General features: G+C 35.4%; 1 protein-coding gene across 1 annotated transcript in view; it reads left to right on the plus strand.

The window, feature by feature from the left end:
• Positions 1–107: 107 nt before the first annotated feature.
• The window catches only part of XIRP2 (xin actin-binding repeat containing 2), a 38,938-nt gene continuing 17,555 nt past the window's right edge, over positions 108–21,490 (plus strand). Inside the window, exons 1-3 of the mRNA XM_009996294.1 lie at positions 108–467; positions 17,529–17,682; positions 20,723–20,880. Coding sequence (XP_009994596.1) covers positions 108–467; positions 17,529–17,682; positions 20,723–20,880 — 672 coding nt within the window. The remainder of the gene's footprint in view (positions 468–17,528; positions 17,683–20,722; positions 20,881–21,490) is intronic.

A 21,490-nucleotide genomic window follows, 5' to 3' on the forward strand; every position in this document is an offset into this window, starting at 1 on the left:
GTCTGGTCTTACTGGATCTCACTTTCCATTTGGAAGTGGCTTCCATCCCAGATACCAGCCTGTCCCCTGGCCTGTCCTGTAACCTGCAAGGGCTTTTGAGCTGCCCCATGGTGGCCTCTGCTGGCCTGGTGCTGCTTGTCTCTGACCCCAGGTACATGTTACATTGGCAGGGCACGCTGGAGCTGGCAGATTTTCCTCTGCAGAAGGGCTCCGTGGAGCTCCTCAAGCAGAAATGGGAGTCTGCAACTGCTAGAAGACCTGGCCCGATGCTCCAGCGCTCACCAACCCCACAGTCCTTGGTGCCGGGTAAGATCAGCTGCTTCAGTGCCATGGAGAAAGTGTCAACAGAGAGCAGGAGGATGGATGTGTTCAAGGAGGAGAGCCTAGGTGCCCCTCAGCAGATCGAGGACTTCCCCATCACTGTGGAGGAGCTGCGGAGCCGCTTTGAGGCCCTGGGTGGCAAGAAGGTAAGTGCCTGGGCTGGGTGGACACCTTGAGGGAATGGAGATGGCCCAAGGGCTGCAAAGCAGTTTCCCCAGCCTTATTCCACTCCTCTCTTGTGCCCCACTGGGGCTGGGCAGCCCCAGCTCCCATGGATGTCCTGTGGACAATTTGGTTCATCATAATACCAAGTGTTCTACAGCTTTCCTTATTCCACAATGTTATTGGCCTGGTTAATTTTAATGGTTGCCAACTGGCACTGTCTGCCAACCTGTCAGGTAAGTTAGTGCACAATTGTGTGTGGTTGGTACTTTTTTTAGGGGGGAACTAAAACCGGATACTGTGGCCTAAGAGAAGAATTCCCAAATGAAACTATTTACAAACACTCTAAAACTTTCAGAAGCAATTGCTTCTGTTTTGTAGAACAATATTGACTCCCTATCAACTGAGAAACCTGCTGTCACTTCAGCCATTGGTTTTTACTGGCATAAAATTGCAACCTTCATTTGACATCAAATTTTTCTCTGAGAAATGTTTGTGATTTCTTTGATCTACCTTGGTTGAAGCTAGGCATTTTTTAAGCTTAAAAAATGCTTCAGAGAGGTATAGGATACCAAAAAGGTCATCAGTAATTTTAATTAGGGCAACTTCATTTGTCTTTGTGGCTTAAAAGTCTTTCACCATGCTTTACTACTTCTACATGAAAATTAAAATACCCCTGCAGGTTTTGGTTGCTGATGGAATATTTTATACCTTCCACATTTTAATTCCTCCCTCCTTCTTCAGGTTAAAAAAACTATATATACATGAATTTTAAAATCCTCTTGGAGTATTTTTTTACCCTGCTTCTCAATGAAAGATATACTAAAACTTGATGTCACAACTCTTTGTTCTACCATTTTCTAACTGCTCCAGGATAACCCTGTCAGTCCACACAATCAGCCATTTACCTTTCTAGTTTTAATGCCTAGAGGGATTCAAACATAACTTTCTGGCCTAGAAACTACAGCTCAGAATAATGCATGCTGACCATGATATAATTAATACAGAAAATCCTTTTAAAATACATTAGAAAGTTTTTTCTAATGTGAAAAGTGAAATAAAAATCCATATGATTCATTAAAAATCTTTCATTTGCTTTAGATGCACAGCACAAGAAGTGGCAGGTACCAATAAAACAAAAGTTAAAATCTCATGGGATTACTGAGCACTTTAAAGACCATATAAAATAGTCTCAGACTGCTGCTAAGTGGAATAGTCAAGGCAGAGACCTTTTTAGTTGATATAACTTAGTCATTTTTTGGTAACAACAAAGCATACTTTTTTTCCTACATTCATTATTGCAGACATGATTATTCTTGTAGAAGCCAATAAGTTCTTTTTAAATCATATTGATACGAATAGCTCCTTATTGAGTGAGAAAGAGTAATTTTTTTCTTAAACAGCATTCTTCAACTTTACAGGAAAGCGGACCTTTATTTAAACAATAATTACCTAGAAAGTAAGAGAAGTCCTTCCTCCCAGTCTCAGAACTGTTACACCAATTAAATATTACTTCATCAGGTTTTCTTTGCAAAATTTGCTGCAGCTTCATCTGCAAATATTTTGAATTCACATACAATTAGATCTGTCTATTAACATTATTATTTTACTAATTAACTTTATAAACATTATTTCCAAGTATATCTCTTTCTGCTAGGTGTTTCTCCAAGATAAAAATTTATCTTTTGGGATGCAGATGGGAAGCCAAGGCTCAAAGAAAAGACTGGGAGGTGGGGGGAAAAGAGTCAAGGAAGTGTTATTTGCCTTGTCCAGATCATTTATTTACCGAAAGTGCTGCATATGAAGACCCCTACTAAAAATATTTTTTTCTCTGGACAGCCAGAAGTAGAAACAGAGCATGCTTTCTTGCTAAATCACTGAAACTTATGCAGAGTTGCAAGAATTCCAACTGTTAAGATCAATATCTTTCAAAAAAAACAACACTGAAAACCAGATGATGTTTATAAAGTGGCAAGTGACATGCAGCGGAAAAGCACGAGGCACAGGCCCTTTTCAGAATTCAAGTGGAAAAGCTTGAACTCTTATCCTGTTCCAGTAGCTGTCTTAGGAAATAAGATGTATATTGCCTGTGAGGTTTTATTTCCTTGGCATTGTAAGACATCTTAAAGTTTCCAATTTACAAGCAATGTGAAATGTAAGAAAATGGAATTCTGCATCATTGAATGCCTTCACAATGTAAGCATTACTTCAACACTTTTACATAAAAAGAATAATAGGAAAATGAGTCTACAAAAAAGGCATTCATATCAAGAATTTCTGATGCTGAAGAAGTCTGTATATTTAAGCTCAGGTCATTCACTTACAAACCTTGGAAACACACCAAGACCAGGACTGACAAAGTTTTTTAAAAAGTGTGAATTGCATTGGTATATGAGATGTGTGAAAGGACAGATTATTTCAGTAATATGTAAAGTTGAAGCCAAACTGATGCTGGTGCTACAAATGGCATCAACATCTATGTCCAAGATCTAATGGCACATAAATTATGTAGAAATTACTGATTCTTCCACTGGTAACAGTGAATAATCATGAAAAAAATAAAATAATGGGAGGTAAATAAGATCCACAGCAATCTCAGGCTTTGAATGTATGGGCTTTGTATCATATTTTAAATTAGTATATCAAACATATTTATGGGTGCCTATTAAGCATTTTATGTGTATTCAGTCAATGATAAGGACCTTAGATGTTAGAGGTGACAAAGGCATTTATTAATACTGATGAATGTTAAGTATTTTAGTAGTTAAATATTATACCATTTCACCTAGAGCGATAGAGGTTAGAACACAGAAATACCTATATGTAAAATAAAGTCAAGGCCATAGAAATCAGAGAGGAATTTTTAAAATTTAAACAGAATATCTTTTAAGGCTCAGTGTCAGTTAGCTATATTACAGTAACCCAATGCAAAAATGAACATGCTCATTAGCCTTATGCTCAGAAAAAGACTGCCAACTCTTGTAACCTTGCTTAAATGCACTATCTCTTGACTAATCAGACTTACAAAACCTGAGCCCATCTTACTACATTATTCCAGAGGAAGAATAGATTTTATTATAAGGCAAAATACCACTGATTAAAAATCCTGAAACCTCTCAGTCAGGTGGCATTTCCGTTGCAGTGCTGTTATTGGTATATGTACAAAATCCATAGAGAAAAATCAGGGCAAATAAATAATGTTAAACCATTAAGTGACTTCTAAATAATTAGATCAGTCATATAAAGCACCATCTCCTGGTTCAAAAGTGAAAGATATTACTGTAGGCAGCTGCAAATGTATTTAGACTTACAGCATATTTCCCTTCCTGGTGGCTACATGCTGAACAATGCCCATTCCTAATTATTTGAGTGGAATTAACACTTCAAAAATGCAATAAGATTAATAAATAAATAAATAATAATTAAAAAAATAGAGTAAATAGAGTTGGAAGCTAAGTTTAGTAAGTTTAAAGCTAAACCATTTGGTAAAATCAAATTACTTTTGCCTGAGTTTATCCAAGTGGAACTTGGATGTATTTCCTTCTTAGGAGTATTAATAAGTTAATAATTGTGTCTGTTGCTGGAGCTTTTTAATGGAACACTATAGAATCAGGCCTGTCCATGTTTTTCCAATGTTTGGAAATAAACTGATGTCCCACTCTGATTAATTGAAAAGTATTCTTCCCTTTCCTATACGGAAAAACCTGTTTTATAGGAAGTAATCATATATTAAAGCATCAATTTACTGTACAGATTTATCACTCCCATGAAACAATTACTTTAATTTATTAGCACTCAAAGGCATGGGAATGTTAAAGCAACCAAGGCCTGTGTTTGCTGGAAAGTGATTTGTATATTTTTTCTTAAAATGTGTTAAAGCATTCCAACTGAGAAAGTAATTTCATGCTTAGCTTTTTAGTGAAAACTATTCAAAGAACTCATTAAAACCATTCATTTATAAAATCTGGTATATGTTCATTAAACTGTGTCCTTTGCAGAAAACATACGAACCACTGCCAGAAAGTAAATGAAAGGAACAGATGTTTAATATAAAAGGTTAGACCTTCATTTAAATTGTTTAAACAAGCAGCATCTTTTTTTCCCTTAGCACTCTCAGAAATGTTTATATTAATTTAGCAAGCCATGTAATGCAGAAAAGAATGGAAACCCTGTGACAACTGTAGGTCAGTTTTGTACTCTGAGCACTTGCATAATTTGTTATTTTTGTTATGGATGAATGAAAGCAAATAGTGAGGAGTGCATGGGATGGCCAAATGATTAACCTTGCTGAAAAGCTTGATATTGCAGGGAGTGCTGTATCATCAGCTTCCTGGATTTTGGCTTCTGCTCTTTCAAGTCTTTTTGTGACATAATGTATTCCTCTTCTTTGTATCCATGAACTTTTTTCTAATGGCAAAAGATTCCACAACAAGAACAGGCCACCTTGTCTATGGGATTTGAATTGTAGATCATAAAGAACAGGTTTTGGTAAAAATTTTATTGTTGAATCTTTTGTGGAGTATAGTCAGCTAATAGAATTAAACTCTACTTCCTAGGATGACTGACTTTCTCAGGAAGGCAGCCTAAAAATCTGAAAACTTTTTTCTGAACAGGGAAGCATTTAAATGGAAGCATTTAAAAATCACAAAGCATTTTTCCTCTGCAAAATTAAGTCCAACTTTTTTTTTATGCTGTTTAATACAAGCATATTTTCATCATTACATGGTAACAGCTACCCCTAAAAAGTTGCAGATATGTCAGGTACTGTAAAAGTTTATAAAGTTATGGTGGTGCGATTCATCCTCCTGCCTCCTTTGGAGCGACAAGCCAACATAAGAGAAATGTGGATTGTGAAAGGCAGAGGCCCAGTACATTAGAGTGTCTTTTTAGTGCCTGACTCTTGCTTTCCCCATGCATTTCAAAAAGCGGGAGGCTAGAACATTAAGGCACCCCCTTGATCTGTCTGGCTGCTGTGCTCCCTCTTTCTTGAGACTGGTAATTAATCCATCACCACCTGAGAGCCCAATACAGCAGTACCTGGGTCAAGTTTTGCCTGTACCAGGACCATATCTAAATTTGGGTGATGACAGCATCTCCACCTTTGGCAATATTCTGTGCCTGCACAACTACCGGAAAGTACCAGAATATTTCACCATCCTTCTAGGGCTGGAATGAAAAAGTACCTGACAAAAAGTCAATTAACTTCAATCCTGTAAATAATGATTCTAATGGAGACCCTTTGAGCTCTCCTGGATCGTAGCAGGCTGTGACCATCATCTCCCCTGAGTTGGGACACCTCTCAAGTACCAACTCCTCGAGGACTGTCTGCTGACTGACACCAGAGCAAGTTATTCCTCCTTGAGTCTCAATTATTGCCCATTGAGGAATGTTGATGCACTGCAAGTATTTGCTCTGAACTCAGGAAGAGGGAAATTTTAACTATAGGTTAGCTTTTCATCCATCTCTACTTACCCATTTTTTTGAATATAAATATTTGTTATCATGACTGGGGGTGTCAAAATATATTTAATTTAGTAGATCCAAGTATTTCTATGTGTTTGTATGTTTTGTGAGCATATATATACATATATTCTCCAATTGAAGAGACCTTGTAAGCTAGCATGAGTCTTGCCAACCTCTAATCAAGTTGCTGATCAAATTATTATACATATATCCTAACAAATCACTTGTAAATCTTTAAATTGGTTAGTGAGTAAGTGCTGCCAAATTTTACCACTGATCTATTTCACCACTATTAATAATTTTTTAATCACTGTTAATCATAGCTTCTGGCAGACATTCTTTTCTGTGACAGAAGTGAGAAAAGTGCATAGAGAACGTTTAGTATACAAGACTTCTTACAGTTTTTGAAGTATTTTCAGGATGTCTACCTGTGTCACTGCAGATATGACATTGTTTTGCAAATAGTTCTTTCAGTGAAGACCAGTGAAGCTAATGAGAAATATTATTTGTACTAACAAGTTCTACAGCTGAGTCTGTAATTTGGAAATGGAGTAAAGAGAGGAGAATCTCCTTCACTTCAGGCAAACTGAAAGATCTAAGAGCATCAGGTTGTTGGGTTTTTGGGTGTTTCGTGGGTTTTTTTTCAAAGTGCTGATACTGTAACATAAGACTGTTTGTAGTAGTAGAAGTGCCTATGTGTGTTTCTACATGCAACATTGAAAATGGCACCAAGAACACTATAGTATATGGGAAGAAATACAATGTTGCTTCTTTTTGCTCCCCTCTCCTTGTTTTTTAGGAGGATTTAGGGCAGTGTGATTTTTTTTTTTTTTAACTTTTCACAGTGCACTCTAAGCTGCAGTGATTACAAAAATAAATTAGATTTTGAAAGAACCAAACTTAATTTTTTTTAAGCTGTTAATTTTATTCTGAACAGATAGGATATTTGATATTTTAAATAATTCTTTAGGGCTTGTCTTAGCAGACATTACCTTCTTGTAAATTCAGGATTATAGCAGACTGACAAGTCTTTGGCTAAAGTCTCAAGAAGGCAGAGAAAAGCAGAGGAGTGCTGCCTTCCATATGTGGCTGCTCTAATCTCAGTGTGCTGTTAAGCAAGCATATCAAGAGAGTGGAGAAATAAGGAAGATGTCCCTTGAGGCTTCTCAGGAAAGGCACATACACACACACACACACACATATATATATATTAAAAGTCATAAAAGTGTTCTTGTTTAAAGATATGATCAGTTAGAAATGACACAGAAACTTGGACTTGTATAAATAGTATTTCACATTTTAAAATATGCAGAGATCAATAAAGTTAAAACCTTTTAACTTAGAGAGCTGTATGTGATGTCCATTGAGTTTAGTGCAGTTTGATCTTGAGGGTGAAGAACTGTGCTTTCTGGGTCATCCAAAAAATTACCACTTCTCTTTCCAGATACATAAGCAAGTAAATACCTGGCTTTACCCAAGTCTATGTTGTATCCTTTCCAACCTACTGGCCAGCAGCATCACAGCTCCTTTCCATGGTCAATGCCAGAAAATGACGTTTGGAAAAGTATGTTTCATTGAGAACATGTCCTTTAACTTCATCTCCATATTTAGTTTAATTTTAGCTTAATTTTAGTTTAGAATATTTTATAGATAATACTTTTCCTAAGTACCTTCTTAAGTATTTGTCACTTGTGGAAGAAAGCAACAAATCTTAAAACATTTTCACTGTCATTCTGTCTGTTGGAATTTGGAACAATTTACCAGACTATGGCATCTTAATCAATTCTTGAAACATGAAGGTGATGTGGAAAGGTGGGAAGTAAATACATCTGTTACTAGCATGCCTGAGGAAATGACACTTGGATGAAAACATAGCATCTGGGTTAAGTTGATTAGGAAGGAAATAAACTCTTGACATCAAGTCTGAGAAATCCACAGGTGGTGATATGCAGGGGAGAGCAGATCTATAAATTAAACATGATTCAAAGAGACATTTCTGGTTTCAGAGTACACTCTGTAATATGTCAGAAGAACAATTTCAAGTTAACAATCAAATAAGCACCTGCACCAAAACATACTCACAGTACTATAGTACTGACTATTTCAATAGACTATTAATATGTAAAATAAATTCCTGTTATCTCTCCTCCAACCAGTATAACATTTCTGAAAACAAACTATTAACAATTCTATTATTCTTTGCCAGTATCTACTAGAAAGAGAAATGGACTCACCATGTTTTCTGAAGTTGTTGTCATGAGGCTGAAGTGAATGGGTCCAAAATCACCATACTCAGGAATGTCCTGCTACTGTTATGAATCTTCATGAAAGCGGAATTCCTGGGGTTTCAGAAAGCAGTACAACATAGAATACTTTCCATCTTTGTATGTCCAAAGCACAGGTAGTACCAGCGTATAGGTAGATGCCAACATGCGCTGTTATAGAAGAGAACGTACAAATGGCCTGCAAAATTTTCTCTACTACATAAGCAATCTTAATAGAAGAGATGCTTCAGGCATCCTTTCCACAAACCATATCTCTTCTGCGCTTCTCTTTGTGCTTCTTTAGCTCTGTGTCTTCTCCTTTTTGTCAGTTTTTCTTTTTGCTCTGTTGCCTCCTTCAAAGGAAGTTCTGTAAGGATGGGATCCTTTTTTAGATGTCTGCTGCCTAGATTTAAAATATCATGCCATGTTATCTTAAAGCTGAGTAATGTCTAGGCATTTAACAAATAAGAAAGAAAAATGAAAAGGAAATATCACTGCTGTACTTCAACCCTGTTTCTTTTTTCTCTCTACTGTGTCATGGTGTAATGACACGTTTGTTTCAACTGTAAGACTTGATTAATAAGTTTGGAATAGTAGATGTTACTCAGTTTGTGAACTTTGTATCCCCAGGAGTGTTTAAACTATGCATTGTCTTTCTTAGAAGCTATCTATATGAAGTTCTGTCAGAGATAATAAATATAATTTCTGGACTATGAATATGAAAATGGTCTAGTAGTACTAGTTTTGAGAAGCTCCCTAGCTACACCCATTGTCTCAGAGTCTCCATCATTTAACATAATTTATAGCTCATTTTGAATTCTCTGTAGCTACAGCTTTTACATAATACCCTCTTTATATGCTCATTGTTAATCTTCCATTGTAGAATATCTGTTTCAGTTTCTCTTTATTACTAATTTTCAAACATCAGCCCAGGATCTGACTAAAGAAAATGCTATTTCTTAAAAGGATGGAATGTTGATAATACATAATTTTACTAGTATGAACAGATAGTAATATTGTGGAAAAAACAAAACAAACCAAACAAAAAAAAAACCCGCCCTAATTCAAAAGCACACAATGAATATTAGATTAAAAAAACCTTTGCTTGAGATAATTGGTGGGGCCCATATAAGCATTTTATTAAAAATTAAAAACAAACAAAAGCAGTAGGATAAATATTAATTTAGCTGAGAAAAAGTGTACAGGGAATTTAAATTCAAGAGTGCTGTAGACTTCACACAAAAAAAAATCCCAGCAGGTATAGTCTGTTGATTTGCAGAGCAAACAACTTAGAAGGTTCACATGATGTGCCCTGTATTACTACCTAATAAATGAAGAATCATGGGCACTTGAACACAGATTTCTTACTGCAGTTTTGGAAACAGTATCAGAAAGGAAACCATATATTTAATTTTTAAAAATCATTATTTGTTTGCTGGAAATAAACATGTTTACAACTTTAAAATGGAGCTCTTACTAAGGGAGAGATCGTCTTTAGTTAGACTAATCCTGTGCATCTTTTTGCTCTTGACTACTTCAGAAGGATCTGCCTCAGTTGCTTGAACAACTGAAGGAAAACGCTTCTTCTGTCCTGTTTCTAAAAGTGGTTTGAGTGGACTCTGGAAACTAGCACGCTCAATATTACTGGAAAATGAACAAATCTTAGAAGCCACGGTATATTTTGGGAGGGAACAAAGTAGAGGTTGAAGGGAAAAAATTGATGTATGTGGGAATGTGCAGCCAAAATAGAGTGCCTACTAAGGACTAGAAATATTAGTAATATTTTAAGTCATTTTCTTCCCCATTCTCCTGCTGCTTTTGATTCTGGTTTGGTTTTTTGTTTTCTGTTTCACATCACAACATGCTTCTAATTATTTTCACCTATTTGAAATAATCACAAAATCATGAAATATCAAATAACTTTGGAAAATGACAACAGAAAGCATGTAAAGATCTGCAGCAATACCAGACACAAACAACCATGTTAGAAAACTCCGCTTCCAACATTATTATTTTGTTTTGCTTAAAGGCAGAGACACACTGAGATATTTTAAGACTGTTACAAGGTATAAACTGATAAGCCTCTGAATCCAAGTAAATTTCAGCAAAAAAGTATGGAAAGAAAAACATATATTGTCAGTGAATTTACAACAAACAAAGAAACAAAAAATCCAAGCCCACACATGCTCTCATGAAACACCAAATACATAACCTTTTTTTCCCAGTCCCATACCTGTAATTAACAGTAGAGCTGACTTAAAAATAAAAATAAATAATAAAAAAAAGGCTCTTAAATTTCCACTATAAGGCTGGAAACACTGAGAGTTATAAAATTACATCCCTAAATAGACTGAAGAGGAAAGCTACTGTGTTTAACTTCTACTATCAACTAAGTATAAGCTCTGTTTGATTTGTGTGTGATTTTAATTTGCATTAAAAAGCTCCAGTAAAAATTATTTCTACAAATTGTTTTATTTTGCAGTCTTCATAAATTTTAGTTTTAGATATTGTAGGTGGCCTACTTTAAATGATATTACTCAATCACTGTAGTATCATATGCATGAAAAAGCTCATTAAAACATGTTTCGTCAATGTCAAATTATTTAACTGTGGCCTCACCTTCCTTATATGCTTCTAATACACAACTGTTTTGTCCTCCAAAAGTGCCATTGCACAGTGTCAGTCTAGGAAGGGAAGTTTCTGTAGCTACTGCATGTCTTATAGTTGCTGATTTAGCAGAAATCATTATTAAAATTAAAATTATTAAAATTATTTTAAAATATTAAAATTATTAAAATTCATTATCATACTGTGAAAACTGCTATAAAATTTCAAATCAACATAATACAATGAGCTGCATATAACTGATATTCTTTCCATGGGACAGAGTCTGAACAGCTCAATAACTTTATGTCTGGCAAACTCTGTTTTCAATTAAGAAACTCCTTTTTTGGCTAAAAGAAGTAGGCTCTTTCAGTTGCAAGACCAGGCACCCTGTATCAAATTTTACGGTGATAAATGGCAAATCAGTGGTAGTTTTGGTAATTAAGAGTGAGATCTCTAGGCATTTCAATGCAGAATTTAGCCTCTCAATGTTTTAGAGACCCATTCCGAGATGGCAGTTCTACAAATAGGTCTTTTTCCTCAGACTGATAACATGCTCTTTTCAGAGCTTCTGTTCAGTGAAAACATCAGGGTTATTTTGTACTGTTCCTCCAAATGAAAATATTGTCTGATTTTAAAAATGCCTATAACAGCTGAAAAGGATAAGTACCTCTTTAGTTGGTCTGGGGATAAAATGAACAAGCAGGTTCCAGGCAGCCATAGGGTTTATTGTAAAGCCTCTTGAGAAATTCTGTCTTAGTGAAGTGGTGCATTGCAGAGAAACAACCGAGAATCGGGGTTTTGTCTCAACAGTTTACTTACTGGCTTTATAAGGTTGATGCAGCAGGTGTTATTAGCAATACTCTGTAATAGTCACTTTCAGGGATTTGTCATCAATCTTAATAACACCATCAACATTCCAGCAGATGGTAGACATGATTCCATGCACTCCCTGCTTCTAAATTGCACCAGAATGGATTTCCATCATATTTTAATTACAAATGAGTAATATATCAGAAACAGATTTGTCCCATGCTGGCATTTCCAAAAGATTTTTCCAGGCAGGCCAGGACTCTGTTGACTTTTCTTTTTATTTTTTTTTCCAAAATATTTCACTGAGATTGAGTGATTCACAGGAGCTTTTTCAGCATTATAATTAATCTCACATCAGTTCTGTGTACTCTCCAGTGAAGCATTCTCTTTGTATGAATTGGAATTTTAGATGCTAGGCTTTTGTAAGGCGATAGTAAATATTAGGAGGCAGCCCAGCAAAGCACTTAGACATTAAGTATAACTTGAAGTAAGCAATTATGTGAATAGCAACCCCAAGTACTTAAAGTTACAATCACAATAAAATGCATTAATGGATAAAAATTTTATGTAACTATTTTTAAAGCAACAGATTCTGTTTCTAAACACTTACCATACTGCTCCATTTATTTTCTGCCTCATTATCCACTTAGGGATTTATTATTTTCTTTTCAACCTATGCTCTTACCCTTTTTCTTTGGGCCTCTTCCTCCTACCCCTCTATATAATTTCTTACACATGCATTCTTTCAGTGGAGACCATAAACAAAATGGAAATTAGGTGTTAGCTACCTTTCCTTTAGGTAGTAAGTGTAACAGAAGTAATTAAGACATGATGGGACATGATGAGGGCCTTTTTTGAATACACTTAAAGATGTCTTCTAAAAAAGATTAAATACTTTAAAAAATAATAGTAGCTTTTGGCAATCTATTTAATATACTGACTGCAAATTCCCCTTCCAATCTGAAGTAGTTTTATGTATGCAGAAAAGGTAGTAGTAATCTGGTAAATAGTTTTCCTCTATTTAAATCTTCATGCGTTCTGGCTTACTGACTTTTAGATTAGTGCAGGACTGGATAGCAAGTGGAAAATCCACTATCTAAATGAAGCATAGTCACTCAGTAGGCCACTGAAACTGGCATCTCTATAGTTGACATTTCTAAATGTAATAACTGCATATGCCTTGAAATTCAGCGCTCCAGTGCTTTGTTCTTTTCATCATGTCTAGAGTATGAGATCAGAACATAAAAATAGCTTCTTGTGTCACCTTCTTCTGAGAAGCCCATTAAAAAATAGAATATAATACCAGAGCCAGTAGGTAAAACTGAAGTAATTACATGATAGAAAGTTACATAAATACAGACAGATTTCCACAAATTATATCCAACAAAAAGTTAATAAATGCTGTTAAACTGAGTGCTCCATACACCAAGAGCACACATACAGTTCGAGAAACTTGACATTAATTGAATCCTGCATTAATCAGAAAGAAAAAAAAAAATCATTTTAGTTTTCATTTGGCAACTTTTGCAGGAGTTGCATATATTAGCCTCTAATTAAGCACCTCTTGGCAGTACTTTGGTGCTTTTTCGATAAGTGGCAGTTATGTTAATTCTATCCTTATTAAGCAAATGTCTATGCCATTCACTGTCGTTAGGTTATCTGGGTAGATACCCAAATAAAACAGTATGCAAATTAAATTTATCCCAATTAAAAGGAGTTTATGGTAATTGTAACACCTTCCAATAACTTTCTCACAGCAGGAAATACTTTTTTGTGAGCTCTAGAATTTCAGATGAAGAAAATCATCCTTCAGAAGCCACACTAATGCAGGGATCCTGTTTGCAAAATGGGCCGGGGCCTCTGGAGACTTTCTTGTGAGTGGTACTGTGATACTGAAGGGAGGAACAGAAGAGAATGCACATGGTTATAGAATTGGTTTGTTTAGAACAGACAGTTCTGCTCAGCTCTACACATGCAGTTCCTCTGCCCCAAACGCATCACGATATACCAGAATAGCACCATCCTCACCGAGACCATTAAACAGACCATTCATCGCTATAGGGATTCACAATATCAGGTTTTTTAAGAATATGGATAACTGTGGAACATTGTGGTAAAGCTAAAAGCAGCTGTGGAAAAACAAACAAACAAACAAACCCCACACAACTTAATTAAAATAAGTAATAGAGAATTGATGTCTTTAAAATCATAGATATTAAAATTATCATATAATTTGTGAACAAATATGTTAGCAGTCCTGCAAAATGTCTGTGTAATTGTGCAGGAATATATAATTGTTCTTCTTTGGGTACATTATAATGGGCAGCAGTACATAGAAAGCAAATTAACAAACAGATTTGGAACAATAAACACCAGACTCTAACTACTTAATATGAAGGGATGGTAAATTGCATAAAGAAATGCTTCACAGGACTAGGAGGACAAATCAATATCATGGCATAAACCGAAAAGAGTATTCCTAGAATATGTAATTGACACTGTTTACTGAAATCTCCACATTACAAAAATACCGAATAAAAGCTTAATACATGGGAATGGGAATAAAGCTGACTACAAAAGAACACCTGGGATTTAGCAGGTTTGCAGGTTGAAAAACTGAATGCGAAAGACAAACAATAATATATTATGTCTAAGAAATTTGGAAGTATTATCCCAGATTTCCAGTTTCACTTATATATATATGTATATATATGCCTTTCTGAACCAAAGAAAAGCTGAATGAAAATATCTTCTGCCACAGTGCATAACATCTCACAAATCTGTCCATAAAAAGTTCATATTAATATATCTTATGAAGGGATAATATCCCTAACATATTAAAAATTGTCAAAAAAATAATACCTTTAAAAAAATCCTATTAAAATAAATGTCCAAAATGCTAACTTACATACATTTTACAGGTAATAGAATTGCTACTGCAGAGATAAAAAATTGAAAAAAAAATATTACAGAAATATGCTAGAAGTTAATAAAATTAACAGAGTTAAGAAAAATGCAAATCAAATTTATATTGGTCCCTAAGAAACAGTAAATTCTGAAGTTTTTAGTTGTTACTGGTAACCACAGAAAAATGTAGGAAAAAAACCCAAACAAACCCTAGGTGATTTTGTTCTCAAAGATGCCAATGGTAGTTCAAAACACAGAACATTTTGAGGTTTTTGTTTTGTTCTAAGACTGCAGAAGTTAAAACCTCATGAAAAGGATTCTCTGGTGTTGACTACTGAAAGCACACACAATGCTGTAGCAATTTGATCCTGAGGCTCATTTATGCCAGGTACTGGCTGGCTGCAGAACTGGAGAAGTAGGATGCAGACACGCTCAGGCTGATCTGACATGCACAGCTGCATTTTTTTAAATTTCTCCCTCTCGCCCCCATTCTTCATTTCTCCTCTGCACAGCCATTTCTGCATCACGGATCATCCTTACCAGATCTCAGACAAAATGCTCAGCTCTTCAGCTGTTTTAAACCAAGGTGTCATAATTAACACTGGGTGTAACTGTAACTGATAATCAATTCTGAAAAAGGGTACAAAATTAATAGCAGTTTGAAGCCATAGCCCTTCCCAAATGAAACACTCTATTCATTTCAGCCACCTGCTGTCTCCTGATACCCTTGGCACTTAAGTATCTCATTCCTGTCAGCATACCTCTGTCCTGGGCAAGCTCACTATCCTACCTGTGCTGCTACACTGTCATTCCTGCATTGTAACCCAGCCTGGTCACAGAGCTTATCTTACTGGCACTGTGCCACCATGTCATTTCTGAGTGGGAGGAACAACCTGAAAGGATACCACAGACTTGTGAGGAAGGGTGCAGGGAAGTGTCAGGGAGCAGAGAGACAGCTACTTTCTTCACTACTGAAATCTTTCTCAAGCTAGTGCCCTCCAAAAATACTTTGCATAATAGACAAGTCGCTCTTAGTGTGGAGATTTGTGCTCCTGTGTCTACCACAAATGTAACAGGATGACATTTTGGTCCAACACCAAGGAATACTACACTGCTAACTGTAAAAGCAATTTGGGAATAATACAAATTGGTTTGAAACTAATTATCCTCTGTAAACATGATAAATAAAAGGCAACAAACCCCGCAGAATTGGTAAAGATCCCCTATACCACCTTTACAATTAGCCACATTTAGGTTTTTTCAGTGTGTTGATTGTACCTTCTGATCTAACTGCTAAAATTATTACAATACTTAAGGTAATAAAACAACTTCAGCCTCTATGCTCTAATCAGTCATTTGCTGGCACATCATGTAAAAGTCTCTCAGCTCATCTCAAACAAAAGCTACCATAACTCAGAGAAGCAGACATATTGTTATAAAATTATGAGTTTCCACAAGATATTACCTATTTACTGTACATGTACTGAAAGGAATACTCTTGCAAATAAAGACTACAGATCAAGAATTGAAGTACAACACATATTTAAGATAAAAGCTAGCAGCAGCTATGAGAAAAGCATAAATTTATTTAAGATGGGTGAAACACAATCGCCTTTGAACATTCATGATTCACTCATTTTAAAAGTATATTTCCAATTCTTACTCACTTGTTAGTTTAATAAAATTTGAGGTGAATGTATAATAGATTATACTTTACTGTGAAAATGGCTTTTTACAATTTATTTTACATAATTTTCTTTTTAAGGGTTCTATCTGAGGATTAATTAAGTTGCATTGCATTAAAAATATTTTCCTTTTTTTCCTTTTTCTTTTTTTAACGAGTTACTGGAAAATGCTCTCCAATGTAGGGTAATCAATTCAGGGGTCAAATTCTGCTGCTTGTTACACATCATGCATAATATCTAAGTCTAAAAGCAGTCAGAAGTTACTTCAGTGAGTTCACATGCAAGGGTAACATTAAACTGGTAACAATAGTAAAGCTGTCAATAAAAAGGAAGTAGTCTAATGAAGGCAACACATTTTTAAAACTTATGCCATTTAAGCTATTAAGGGCTCTGGCAAATAAATTCTGCAAAAATCTTCCTGGAGAGATCATGCAGTCATCACACCAACCACCTACCCACTCTCTTTTTGGATATCACCACCTCTTTTACATGACAGTAAAAGTGGACATTTCATGTTATTCCCTTGGAAAAAAGAAAACAAACAACAGAAAAACAAAACAAAACACCATATTTTTCCTACTCCAGCTGTTTCAGTTACTTAGTAAGTCACTTAATATAAGAGCTGTAGTTGAGATTTTATAGCCATTGCGTACAACTCCATCCTGAGTAAGATATTGCATGGAAGGAAGGAGAAGAACCCCAAACACCAGCAGCATTGAAGTCTTGCTTAGCAATAATTTATTCAGTTTGCCTCAAATGGCTGAGGCCACAGTGTGATGATGAAATGCTACAGATAAACAATCATTTCATCATATATATGTAGACTATCTGTATGGGACATTGATCCACTATTGTGATAAACTAAATTCAGTCAATAGGTCACAGTCAAATTGAAAATCAAATGTCTGAAATACAAATGCCCATGTACATCTGGTCTCCAAGCCATCATTTCATTTTTTACATATTTTTACAAACCAATAAATAAAATTAATAAATTTCACTCCATCAACATCCCTTTTATTGTGATTCCTACACTTCTCTTGTGGAAGAAACCATGTGTAAAAAATGCCAAAATAAGACTGCCAAGTATCACTGTCTGTTGAACTATGAAATGGGCAGCACACATGAAACCACAACCTGCAGCGCTACAGAAACTTATCCTATGATATTCTGGAGAACATCTCTCCCAAAATAGCACCCCCTTCTAATCCGTTGCCTCTTCCTCTTCATACACTCTTCTCCCCCAAAAACCCACATCTACTTCTTACCAATAACTTTTAACACACATTCTCTTGATGTCTTCTAATAGGAAACAGACAGTGAGAGAAATTCACCTTCATCAGCATTAAAGAGTCATCCTGGGAGCCATTCTGTCAATTCTCCAAAGGAGTCTAGTGTGAAGAGAGGGAGAGCAATCTTTGAAAAGATGTCATCAGAAAATGGCCACAGGAAGAGGTCTGAAGGTTAGCATTACCATGTTGATCTATTGTCCTGCTTCACTCTAAGACAGTGGTTTCCTAATCTTTTCAATGATGTACCCCTATCAGACCCAGCATGCACACCCAATGTTTGTATCTGTGTTTATCTATAAATCGTATACATATCTACTCCACTAATACATCCTGTATATTAGCCAACATAGACACAAACAGATATTAAAAAAGGAGGATGGATGAATATTTTTAAAAAATATTTTCCTTTAAAAAGTGTTTATTTACCAAAAAAATATTTTCTTTTTGCACCCCAATTGACTGTCTTGCACCCTCTGGGGTGCACACATCTCACTTTGGAGACCACTGCCTGATGTTATCAGTGTATGTATCTGTGGTTTTGTTTGTTCAAACAGAAGAAGAACATGGATGATAAAATTTTCTGACAGAAAGTCACTTACTTACTTCTGAGTGCCTAGGACTTGACTTCATGTAAAACTACAGATTACACAAATAAATAGCACAAAATGTTTTGTCCACTCTGCCATCTTAATTATATCAACCAGCTGCTGACTCCACTATTTTTTTGATCAGAAGATATCTAGCCTGCGTGTTTAGCAATTCCAGACTCCAGCAGATCAAAGGGAAAAGGAAATCCCAGGGCACAAAACATTTTATAGCTAATGCAACTATGTTTATTATGCTCATCATGCAAACTAAATACCTGATCTTTTATCAGGCTTAACTATCAGCCATTGTGTACCTTTTTTTCCTTTTTCTCCTACAAATTTAAAGAGATCTTTAACACCTGCTTATTTCTTCTTGTAAGGATGATTATCCTCGCTGACCAGACCACTTCTGTCAATTAGACATAGCTGCAATTCTCCATGTGGGAGTATTTTCTGTGGGTCTTCTCTAAATCTTCTCTAGTTTTTCAGGTATCTTTTTATCTTCTGTTTGTAAGGACCTTAATTTTTTTCCTTCTCCTGGTTAAAAGCCTTTTTTTTCTCTCTCTAACAAGAGAATGGACCCTGAATTCCATACCCACTTTGCCTCTAAGTCAGTCACAGTACGTTTCAGAAGCATTTTTTAGTCCACCAGGAATTACAAGGGATATGAAATATGCGAAAATGCACAGTCAACAATTCATGCCTCTTACAAACGAAGCTTTTTCTAAAAATGTGACAGACCCATAGGGTACAATGTTCTTCTGTGCTCCTGTGAGAACCGTAATACCCAATTTTACATTCAGACAGTCTTATGAGAAGTAAATTCCCTATAGAGTCATTTGAGTGTTTGAAAGCACTGATGAAAACTCTTAAACTTCTAATAGCTGAAGTTAGGTACTGAAATCTGCAACTCTGCACTTGAATAAATATACAAGTCCTGAAAAATATAAGACCATGCTGATCCATAGATTATTTCTCCCATCACTATGAGTTTTGACTTTTCTATACCCAGTGACAATATATGTCAATATATGTCAAAAGCAATACCCTTATACTACTAAAGAGATTTAGATAAAGAGATGGAGATTTTTGGTAAATATTGCAATTATGCCAAAAACTTATTTTCCTAGAAGAAGTATTAAATACCATTTACAGCAAGGTCTATGGGTGCTTACCAACAATTTCTACTGTCACCACTGAAAAACAAGGAAGGCAATGCTCATACTACTGTTCAACCTAATGTGAAAACCAGGAGAGCCCATAAGGGATAGCTAATGTACTGACATTGTTGGAAAAAAAGGCAGAAATCCAGAATTCTCCAGTCCTATTAGGCATGGAAGATTTGTCAAGCTCCATTTACTTTACAGAATTGATGTAACTTGTCATTAATGAAAGAATTAAATTCTTGGAAAGAGATACTATTGTACAAGTCCCACTTAACAAAGGCAAAAAGCTTTTTGTTGACTTACTTCATCCTAGTAAACATTAGGCTCTTCTTACAAAATATTTCGTCACAAGCCCACATTTATATCTGAAGAATCAGAAGATATTGCAGCTCTAAGTCCCTTTGAATGAGCAAAAGCTTAAAGCAAAATGAGCAAAAGCTCAGATCATATAACCTCATACCACCACAAAAAGTTTCACATTATTGCACAACTAGCTTCTAAAGAGATGGCATTTCCTGTTTTAAAGCTAACAAGAGAATAGTTGCTATTACCTTCACTCCCCAGGTGGCTAATAATATGTATCTATTAAAATGTTTTTTAAAACAGTCCATTAAATTCGTTGGCCCCAAATCAGTAAGGATTTAATCACGTCTAACTTTAAGCACATGAGTATTCCCATTGTGCTTAATGAAACTATTAACATGCTTATGATTAGGTAGAATCCAAGACTCCCTTATAGAATCAAAACAATAACAAGAAAGTTTTTAAAATGCTAAACATTCTTCAAAATTAAACCAATGGCCTACAAATCTCATGCTGGCAGTAGCCCTACATTATTCACTTAGCCTTTAAAAATAAAATAACACTCTTCGGTTAAGGATTAAAAACTTAGATTCTGGTGGTGTTACTAAAATAGATCTTTTTGAAGTCTTGAAATTCCCTTCCCTCCCAAGAAGTATGGGAGTGCCATTCCTCCCATAACATTCAATCCAATGTTTCAGGCACTGTAGAAAAATCTTGCCAGGATAAGAGGGACTTCCAGCCTGTGGTTTTATATGAAACCTTTTCTGCCTGTGATCACAGACAAGAGATAACAAGAAAGAATAATACCTTTACTCTAAATTTAAGGTATTTTTCTGGGAATTCTTTTAACACTGTCATCCAAATGTAGAAAGCAACAACAACAAAAAAGAATCCTAGAGCTAGTAACTCAGTTGCTGCTCTTTCAGGAGTATTCTGAACTGTTGTCTCCACATTCATTGTGGCTGAATTGCAGGTGCTTTAAAATAAGTCTACAACCTTCACATGACAAAATAAGGTTAACATGTAGTTTGTAATTTAGATAATTTTTAATTAGGTTTTAGTAGCACTAAACTGACTAAAACATACTCCAATGAAACATCAGTAAACAACTGAGCTCTACAATAAACTTGGAATGATGCCTGTTTGTACTTACAGTGGGTTCTCTCAGACCAGTAAGAGGACTATCTACAGAGAGCGCTCCCATGGCTGATAACACACCACTGGACTCCCAGGAGACTGTCTCCTTGAAAGAAAGAATGGCTTTGTACAAGGCTGCTGTGTCCAACAGAGACAGCAGCAACTCCTTCACTCATGTAAGACATCAATGGTTCCTTATCTTAGCTCCGTGTTTGCTTTGCATAGTGACATATCCTACATTCTTTATTTAAACAAGCTGACTGATTAACTACTATGAGGATCAAAATTTGAAACTAAATCTACCTAGCAAACATATTGAATTCTCATGAAAAATGAGATTTTTTCATGCTTTGGTCATTTGCATGATTGCCTTTAATTCACTGGAAGGATTGTTCTTTTTATTCCACTACTGCATGAACTGCATTTACTAGGACCATAGGCTTGAGAAAAAATAGCAATAGTTATTCTTTCAGCTCATAATGACAAACCCCAGCAGTTTCTGTATTACTGAAAATATTACAAAATAATAAAATTATATTCCAAAGCACATTAAATCTAAACCTCTTGCTGTTCAAACTAAATAACTTGAAATTGCTGCATTTTAAAACAGCAGCTCTGTGTGACAAGGTGTATGAAAAAAAGTATTGTTTCATTAAGAATATATTTTTAAATGGGCATTATATGAAAAAATATTTAGAAAACCATTTTTTAATTTTGTTGTACTCATCTCTACATGTCTGTCAATAGGGATTAGGTATTTTAAAGCAAAGTTTAAAATGAATACCA

Source organism: Chaetura pelagica, unplaced genomic scaffold, assembly GCF_000747805.2.
Source record: "Chaetura pelagica isolate M959 unplaced genomic scaffold, ChaPel_1.0 scaffold3, whole genome shotgun sequence".
Taxonomy (NCBI): Eukaryota; Metazoa; Chordata; class Aves; order Apodiformes; family Apodidae; genus Chaetura; species Chaetura pelagica.